Source organism: Palaemon carinicauda, chromosome 30 (assembly GCF_036898095.1).
Source record: "Palaemon carinicauda isolate YSFRI2023 chromosome 30, ASM3689809v2, whole genome shotgun sequence".
Lineage (NCBI taxonomy): Eukaryota > Metazoa > Arthropoda > Malacostraca > Decapoda > Palaemonidae > Palaemon > Palaemon carinicauda.
In genome coordinates this window covers 44,950,474-44,960,473 of record NC_090754.1, presented here as the reverse complement: position 1 = coordinate 44,960,473, position 10,000 = coordinate 44,950,474, and the positions used below count along the sequence as shown (strand labels likewise).

Below are 10,000 nucleotides of genomic sequence, written 5' to 3'. Positions count from 1 at the left end.
TCATATCTTGATTCTTGAATGCAAATGATTGTCGGCTACTTGAGAATCAACAAAGAGACTGGATTTCTTATCTATCAGTTTCTTGGCTTGGAATGACCATGTTCTTCATTCATCTTAATTTCGTGAGCCATTATGAGCAAAGGATTATATTTTTCTTAAATATTTTCATAATTTGTTCTAAATTACAGATTATCGTCCACTATGTACTTGCAAGATCGTAGAATGTGCAATAGTTACCTAATGCCCCCAGACGGTAATTGGTAGTTACGACAATGAGATTCCTTGACAAAAGCCTTTCAACACCGAAAGGGTTGGCTGATCCTCGTATGTAGGCTCCTCCATGGATCCAAAATAGCACAGGCAAGAGTTTGTCGGTATTCTCTTTCTGATCAGTACCTGCTAAAGATAAGACCAAAGGGTAATTTATACATACTGTATTCTGATAATCTCATGCTTCCCTTATGTCAGTATCCAAAATGGAGAAACATCATCAATAATCCTTCTAGAAGTTTTATCAGCGCAGTATTAAAACAGAGATACTGAAGTGTGTAGACTGGCTGGATGAGCAAGTCTGCACGTATTCTAGTTTTAACAAACACAGCATACAAGAGAAATAACTAGAGATACATCTCACCTCTTAAGTAAGGTGTGAAGACGTTCAGGAAGAGACAGTCCTCTGAGCCATAAACAGAATCACTAAATGGGTCATACTGGGGACAAATTGATCCAAATTTGGTGGCATTAAGGAACCCTCCCTGCCAAGTCCCTTCAAAGTCTATAGGGTCGCTAAACCGCAGTTCACCCACAGGAGATTTGGCGTATGGTATTCCCCTAGGAAAAATAATGTATTTCACTCTACATGTTTGTCTATATACAAGCACATGTTTATATACATAGCCATATAGAAATATGAGGTCTTGACCTGAAGACACAATAGAAGAAAGAACTTCAAGTTCACCTCATCTACACAGCACTTAGAGAAAAAGTCAAGTTCACTGACTGATATTGAAAGGTTCAATCTTTGGTGAAACTGACATACCAGAAACGTAAACTCAGTTATATTTCCGTTTCTTGTCTGGGGAATTATGATGACTAAACCATCCAATCAAGTTATAAATAATAAAGAAAATACTACCCATTAGGCACATGAACCTACAGGGAATGATGCTATAGATACCTGAAAGCGTAGTGCTGAGAATTGACCACATGCGGAGGTGCAGAAGGAACTTGTAGGCCTATCAGGGTTCCCATTGTGGTTTTCATTTTGATCTCAACACTGTTTGGGCCTCCATCTGGTTAAAGAAATAATACTTCATAGAAACTACAGCAATGTGAAAAATGATTAATGATGTCCTGTATTTCATATATTCCATTATGAGATTCTTATCATCAAAAAGGGCATTAGTTTAAGTAGCAACGTCAGAATCAGATACCTTTTGCTTCGGTAAACCTCGATGCCATCGTACCGCCGGAAGATGATAACTCAGCATTTTTCTCAGCTGATGAAAATGCATTTTCTCCTAAAAACAGGAGGACCGACACCACAAGTTTTAGCAGTATCATGACGATGTGTAGGGTTACCTTTGGAAGACATTTAAGCCAATTAATTAACAAACACACAAACAAAACTTGATTTATAGACATTCAGCAGAGATCAAGCCTAAAACCACACGTGGCATAATCACAACTGAAATGTTTACTGGTAATCGCCATGATTTCATGATAAAAAACTGATCGGAATTCTATTAGCCATTGAAGTATTTCCACAATAGCCCTTGAAAACTTGTGAACAAAAATGCAACTTGTTCCACAGATCTCGTAATTATTTAAAAATATTTCCTTTTCCTAATCAGAAATTATTTTTTACAGAGATCACGATACACTATTAAAGTTTATTCTTAATCATCTGGAATTCATGTAGCAAACAGCGAAATTAAATATCTTTAGCCGAATTAAGTTTACTATTATTAGGATTGTGGTGGCCGATGTGGTAACATCCTTGACTGGTGAATGCCAGACTGGGGTTAAAGTCCCACTCAAACTCGTTGGTTCCTTTGGTCGCTGCAAGCTCACCATCCTTGTGAGCTAAGGATGGGGGGTTTTGGGGAGCCTATAGGTCTATCTGCTAAGTCATCAGCAGCCAATGCCTGACCCTCCTTGTTCCTAGCTTGGATGGAGAGGGGGCTTGAGTACTGATCATATATATACAGTATATAGTCAGCTTCTAGGGCATTTGTCCTGCTTGATAGGGCAATGTCACTGTCCCTTTCCTCTGTCATTAATGAGCGACCTTTAAACCCTTAAAAGCGGAAGCGATTTCTCAGACCAGAGTCCGACTCGACTCTTAATCTAACAGACATACATACATACATATACCAAAGGCACTTCCCCCAATTTTGGGGGGTAGCCGACATCAACAATGAAACAAAACAAAAAAGGGGACCTCTACTCTCTACGTTCCTCCAGCCTAACCAGGGACTCAGCCGAGTTCAGCTGGTACTGCTAGGGTGCCACAGCCCAATCTCCCACATTATCCACCACAGATGAAGCTTCATAATGCTGAATCCCCTACTGCTGCTACCTCCGCGGTCATCTAAGGCACCGGAGGAAGCAGCAGGGCCTACCGGAACATAACAAATTAAATAAAAAACCTTTGTATATAAAAAAATTAGATTTTAATTATTAAACCGGTGCTTCTTAAAAACGTTAGAATCTTGAAAACAAAAACTCACAGAAAATTGTTTTTCTAAAAAAAAAAAAAAAAAAAAAAAAAAAACTGTATTCGATCGCAGAATGTTTAATGATTCAATTCATGTCACAAACGCTACACTTGGGATTCATAATTTCATCCCATGTTTAAAGGTTTAAAGGCCACTCATGAATGGCAGGGGCAAAGAACAGTGACATTGCCCTATCAAGCACGGCAATGCCCTAGAGACTTGCCATATATACATGTGATCAGTGCCAAAGCCCCCTCTCCACCCAAGCTAGGACCAAGGAGGGCCAGGCAATGGCTGCTGATGACTCAGTAGATAGGCATAGGCTCCCCCAAACCCCTCATCCTTTGCTCTCAAGGATGGTGAGGTTGCAGGGACCAAATGGAACTAACGAGTTTAAGCGGGACACGAACCCCAGTCTGGCGTTCACCAGTCAGGGTGTGTATATTAAAAACCGGTGGGGCAATCTCGCAACTGATTTACCTCCCATTCACGATCATTCTCGTCTATCAGTTTCAATCCTCATCCATGCACTCAAGCATTCACCTCTCTCACCACTCCACCACCATACAAGTTAAACAACCATGGCGACATCACACATCCCTGTCTCAGCCCAACTCTCACTGAAAACCAATTGCTTACTTCATTTCCTATCCTAACACGCGCTTTACTAACTTTGTAGAAACTTTTCACTGCTTGCAACAACCTTCCACCAATTACATATAACCTCATCACATTCCACATGTGGTAAAAGTCAGGGTGTAAATATTAAAAACCCGTGGGGCAATCTAGCACGACCAGTATTCTATCTTGCTAAAATGTTTTCAGTTCTTTTTTTTTTTCTGGTCTAATGATTTCCTTGGAGAAGACAACTGGGTTTATTTGATTTAGTTTATCATTTCCTGATTCATTATCACTCAGTTATTATAAGATTTTTTTATTACACAATCCTAAACGGAGAGTTTAATGTTGAGTTGTGATAATTTAACACCTGATTTAGCAGCATTATCCGCTCTTTTAACAACATCAGCCTATTTCAATACTTACCCAAGAGTGAAAACCAAAATATTTATTAAGTTGTTGAATTTGTCATACCTTTGAGTTGCTTCTATGGTACTTCTCGAATCAGAATAGATGGCAAATCTGAGAGCTAGTTTATCTTCAAATGTTTTTAATAATGTTTCCTGTCAATAGAGTGGCTGCTATTTCAGTCGTAAATACATGAAATAGAAGCATAATAAAGCACATGGACAGATGTGTGTTAAATCGTTTCCACTAAAAATGGAGGAAATATGAAAATATATTCACAGGTAACGATTATCTCTTCACCATCCCTTTATATGGGGCCTAATTGATTAGCTTATCATATGACGAAGCTTCTGGGAGATCTATCTCCTTCACTAATTAGGCACAACAGGTAAAACCATAAAGTGTACAAGTAGTCCTAACAGCGGAGAGTCCACGCTTTCAACTGAATTCATCTTATTTTATAAGCCGATTTTTATTTTTGCTAGATTGTAAAAATGGCGGTACGTGGTAACTACCATTTGTCTATCTTGTCCTCTTTTTTTTTTTTTTTTTTTTTTAATCTACTGTTCGCTTGTGTGCTGTCGCAATGAACAAGTTATCAGTCTAACTCTGATAATAAAACCATTTTCTTTTCTTTTATTTATTAGAAATAGCTGTTTAGACTTATAATCTAACGAACGTGGTCCCAAATATCATAAAGTTGAAGCTAAGATGGTTGAAAAGTTGTTCCCGAGTAAAAGAAAGCAAAAAAATTGACTCGCTTGTAACGGGATTTCCGTTATGGCTACCAGATCTTTCAAGTGTTCTGTCGTGGCATGTTTTTTTCCTTTTCGCAAATACTTAACCTCTTTAAAAAGGGGGTCAAGATATAAATCTGTGGTATCTTAAATGAAATTGATAATGTGTGACGATTACTAGATAGCATATTGTTGACCCCATTTTGTAGCAAGATTTTTGTTTTTGTTTTCGCTCTAATCTTATCAACAGCCTTAAATGGGGCCGGTGCAAAGGTTACAAGTTACCCATAGTTTCAAGCTACCCCCCCCCCCGGTAACTTAATGTTTTTAAATGATGAGATACTGCGCAAAAATGAGGGGGGTATTTTGAAACCAGGGGGGGAGGGGATTAGCTTAAAACCGGTTTCATATTAACCCCGGGGGTAGCTTTAAACCGGTTTCATATTACCCCGGAGGTAGCTTTAAACCGGTTTCATATTATCCCCGGGGTAGCTTTAAACCGGTTTCATATTATCCCGGGGTAGCTTTAAACCGGTTTCATATTATCCCCGGGGTAGCTTTAAACCGGTTTCATATTATCCCCGGGGTAGCTTTAAACCGGTTTCATATTACCCCCGGGGTAGCTTTAAACCGGTTTCATATTATCCCCGGAGGTAGTTTTAAACCGGTTTCATATTACCCCCGGGGTAGCTTTAAGCCGGTTTCATATTACCCCCCGGGGGTAGCTTTAAGCCGGTTTCATATTATCCCCGGGGTAGCTTTAAACCGGTTTCATATTACCCCCGGGGTAGCTTTAAACCGGTTTCATATTACCCCCGGGGGGAGCTTTAAACCGGTTTCATATTATCCCCGGGGTAGCTTTAAACCGGTTTCATATTACCCCCGGGGGTAGCTTTAAACCGGTTTCATATTACCCCCGGAGGTAGCTTTAAACCGGTTTCATATTACCCCCGGAGGTAGCTTTAAACCGGTTTCATATTACCCCCGGGGTAGCTTTAAACCGGTTTCATATTACCCCCGGGGTAGCTTTAAGCCGGTTTCATATTACCCCCGGGGGTAGCTTTAAGCTGGTTTCATATTATCCCCGGGGTAGCTTTAAACCGGTTTCATATTACCCCCGGGTTAGCTTTAAACCGGTTTCATATTACCCCCGGAGGTAGCTTTAAACCGGTTTCATATCACCCCCGGGGGGATAGCTTTAAACCGGTTTCAAGTTAACCCGCGGTAGCTTTAAACCGGTTTCAAGTTAACCCGCGGTAGCTTTAAACCGGTTTCAAGTTAACCCGCGGTAGCTTTAAACCGGTTTCAAGTTAACCCGCGGTAGCTTTAAACCGGTTTCAAGTTAACCCCCGGTAACCTGAAACCGGTTTGAAACTACAAGGGGGTAAGATTTGGAGGGGGTAATTTGAAACCGCTCCACCTGGCTCTCATGCCACTATACCTCACCGGAAATTCTGGACGAACATCTGCTTCCTGACTCCTTCTGCGACTTTCACTTGTAATTGCAAGAGAATTAACCAATGCATAGCCTGAGAATTTGAAATGAAATTATATGAAATAACATGCCTCCTCGTTGTAAATTTATTATTCCAGTGTGGTAAATCAAGATTTATCATGATATATTTAATGTTATAAGTCTAATTGATGTTTGGTACAGTTGGCTGAATAAATTTTGGTACACACCATTACGAACTAAGGAGACCTCTGGCAAGTCCACCATGTTATTATTATTATTATTATTATTATTATTATTAATTGCTAAGCTACAACCCTAGTTGGAAAAGCAGGATGCTATAAGCTCAGGTGCTCCAACAGGGAAAATAGCCCAGTGAAGAAAGGAACCAAGGAAAAAAACAAATATTTCAAGAACAGCATCGGCATTAAATTAAGGACCAAGTAAAGATAAGCACCCCTACAGAAACGGGGAGTGCTAATCTTTACTTGCTCAAATATAGGAGTGCTTATCTATACTGGCTTAAATTCGGGAGTGCTTTTCTTTACCTGCTTAAATCCTGCTATTCCAACTAGGGTTGTAGCTTAGCAATTAATAATAATAATAATATTGGATGCGACGTTCCTGCCCAAGAGCTCATGATTCAAAATGTTGAGAGGCATTCCGTCACTACGGTAGGCTCTTGATAAGATTAGAGTATAAAAAAAAAAAAAAAAAAAAAGCTTGCTATTAATTAGGTCGATAAAATGCTATCTAGTACCGTCAAACGTTATCTATTTTATTAAAGATTTTTATTTCTATTTATTTTAAGGGGTTAAGGATGTGCAATAAAAATCACACAATGTTAGAACCATATGAACTGGTAGTCATAAGTGAAATTGTGTTGCAGGCTAATTGAATTTTTGCTTTATGTTACTCGAAATAAACTCTGTAGCATCTTAGCTTTGGCCTTCATTAATCATATGATAATTGGGACGCCTTCGTTAGTTTTCATAATCTAGACAGCCATTTCTAATAAATGAAATAAAGCTATTTTCGTCACAATTCGACTGATTGACCATCAGTGCGATAGAACTCAAGTGAACAGCAGATAAAATGAGACGGAGATATCAATGGTTGTGTAATAGTTACTACGTATCACCATTTTTACGCTATATGGCAAAACCATATATAATATTCTCAGTTACCCTCGCTGTCAGGAGGTCGACTAATAAGCTGTGTTGGGCTCAAGTAGTGAAGGAGATAGATCTCCCAGAAGCTTCACTATTGGTAAGTTAAACAATGAAGCCTCATATAAGGTGGTTTGATTTTTTTATATCTTTCAAACGATGGAGATGGGATGGCTCTTCCCTGTAAGTGAATATAATAGATTCTGATTTCCTCCATTTTTAGTGGAAACGATTTAAAGCTCATCTGTCCATATGTTTTGTGGAACAAGTTGCACTTTTGATCTAAAGTTTTCAAGAGCTGATGTGATAATACTTCAATGGTCAATAGAATTCTACTTTGCTTTTTTTATGAAATCATTACATTGAGAATGATGACACTTATCAATAGGAATTCTAATTCTGAAGCCTTGTTTATGCCACATGTGGGTCTAAGCTTGACCACCGGTGACTAACTGTCTAAAAATAAAGCTCCGTATTTCTGTTTGTTAATTTTTCATTTGCTTAAAGGTCATTCAAAGGTAAGGCTACACATCGTCATGATACTGCTAAAACTTGTGGTGTCGGTCCTCCTGTTTATAGGAGAAAATGCACTTTCATCAGCTGATAAAAATGCTGAGTCATCATCGTCTGGAGGTACGATGGTATCGAGGTTTACCGAAGCAAAAGGTATCTGATTCTGGCGTTGCTACTTAAACTAATGCCCTTTTTTGATAAGAATCTCATAATGGAATAAATGAAATACAGGACATCATTAATCATTTTTCACATTGCTGTAGTTTCTTTGATGTATTATTTCTTTAACTAGATGGGGGCGCAGAAAGGGTTGAAATCAAAATGGAAACCACTATGGGAACTCTGATAGGCCTACAATTTCCTACTGCCCCTCCGCATGTGGACAACTCTCAGTACTACGCATTTAGGTAACAATAGGTTCATTCCCTTTGACTAATGGGAATAATTTTCTTTATTGTTTATAGCTTAATTAAAAGGTTCAGTCATCCTAATTCTCCAGACAAGAAACGGAAACACAGGTGAGTTTGCGTTTCTGGTATGTCAGTTCCACCAAAGATTGAATCTTTCAGTTTCAGTCAGTAAACTTAACTTTTTCTCTAACTGCTGCGTACAGTAGATGCGGTGAATTTGAAGTGAAAGTCTTTTCTTCTATTGTGTCTTCAGGTCAAAATCTCATATTTCTATATGGCAAAGAATGGAAATATAGACTTGTATTTAGACAAACATGTTCATACTATATTTAAAAAAAAGAAATCTAAGAGTGAAATACATTATTTTTCCTAGGGGCATACCATTCGCCAAATCTCCTGTGGGTGAACTGCGGTTGATTGACCCTATAGACTTTGAAGGGACTTGGGAAGGAGGGTTTCTTAATGCCACCAAATTTGGATCAATCTGTCCCCAGTATGACCCATTTAGTGATTCCGTTTATGGCTCAGAGGACTGTCTCTTCCTGAACGTCTTCACACCTTACCTAAGAGGTGAGATGTATCTCTAGTTATTTCTATTGTATGTTGTGTTTATTAAAATTAGAATGGCTGAAGACTTGGTTCATCCAACCAGTCTACACACTTCAGTTTAAACACTTATGCTGATAAAACTTCCGGAAAGGTTATTGTAGATATGTCCTAATTATGGATACTGACATAAGGGAAGTATGAGATTATCAGTATATACATAAATTACCATTTGGTCTCATCTTTAACAGGTGCTGACCAAAAAGAAAATACCGACAAACTGTTGCCTGTGCTATTTTTTATCCATGGAGGAGCCTACATACGAGGATCAGTCAACCCTTATGGTGTTGAAAGGCTTTTGTCAAGAAATCTCATCGTCGTAACTACCAATCACCGTCTGGGGGCATTAGGTAACTATTGCACATTCAACAATATTGTAAGTACAGTCACTCATTTAAGTTGATGGATGTCCGGGTTTTTGAAAGAGATTTCCATTTCCCCCCTTTCTGGGTGACAGATGTCTGAGAGCGCGAATAGGTAGTTGAATATTTGACCGGTTGGCGGTTTCGCACTCCCAGACACCTGTCGTCCAGAGAGGGGTGAAATGGAAATCTCTCTCAAACGCCCAGACGTTTATCAACTTATATGAGGGACTGTACATGCTGGACGATAATCTGTAATTTGGATCACAGTATGAAAACATTTAAGAAAAATATAATCCTCTGTTCATAATTAAGAAAAACGGAGGTCATTTTTTTTCAGCATGAAGTGTATTCCAAGCCAAGCTACCAAAATGAAATGGAAACCTCATGTTCTGATAGATGTATAGAGACATTGAGACGCTTCTTTGACTCTCAAGTACTCTCTGTATGTTATATGGTTGGATTACATAATTTCTGTAGAAGTTTTGTAGTATTGTAACCTGTCCAGTACTTTTTCATAATCAATTTTGGTGGATTTCAATACCGAATGATGTAATGACTTTTAACAAGCCACAAAATACAGTATATTGTCTTTATAATTCATACTGATGTTGCTAATTGTTTAATGAGTGCCCAATGCACGCAAAGTCTCAACATATTCTTCAACGAATTTTTGCAGACCGGTTTTTTATTTGTTTTGCAATTTAAGTTTTTCGTCAAAGATTATGTTGTTAGAACAAGATAGTTGGCGAGCCCTACCTACATTAGTTACATTGTTGTTGAATATGAATTTTACTGATTTGTGAACGATATTGTAATATGAAGCTTAGAATATACGAGTAAAGTAGTACTTGACCGTTATATTATCTAGGTTCATTTAAAAGCAAATTCTAGTCAAATACTTAAAGTGTCCTAAGCCTGTATGTAACAAAAAAAAAATGTTGCGGTAAGTAAGTCCTAGATCTACATATTCAATTGTCTTGTGTTTACCTCATTTTTTTTCA

At 38.4% G+C, this 10,000-nt stretch overlaps 1 protein-coding gene across 2 annotated transcripts in view; it reads right to left on the bottom strand.

Moving 5' to 3' along the window:
- Positions 1 to 4,184, bottom strand: part of LOC137623068 (carboxylic ester hydrolase-like) — a 15,483-nt gene extending 11,299 nt beyond the window's left edge. Inside the window, exons 1-5 of one of the 2 annotated variants that reach the window (XM_068353709.1) lie at positions 3,813 to 4,184; positions 1,434 to 1,581; positions 1,178 to 1,292; positions 635 to 831; positions 238 to 399 (exon numbers count right to left, since the gene is read on the bottom strand). In XM_068353709.1, coding sequence (XP_068209810.1) covers positions 238 to 399; positions 635 to 831; positions 1,178 to 1,292; positions 1,434 to 1,563 — 604 coding nt within the window. In that variant the 5' untranslated portion in view covers positions 1,564 to 1,581; positions 3,813 to 4,184. The remainder of the gene's footprint in view (positions 1 to 237; positions 400 to 634; positions 832 to 1,177; positions 1,293 to 1,433; positions 1,582 to 3,812) is intronic. The other variant, XM_068353710.1, reaches the window with a different exon arrangement.
- Between the last annotated feature and the right edge of the window lie 5,816 nt (positions 4,185 to 10,000).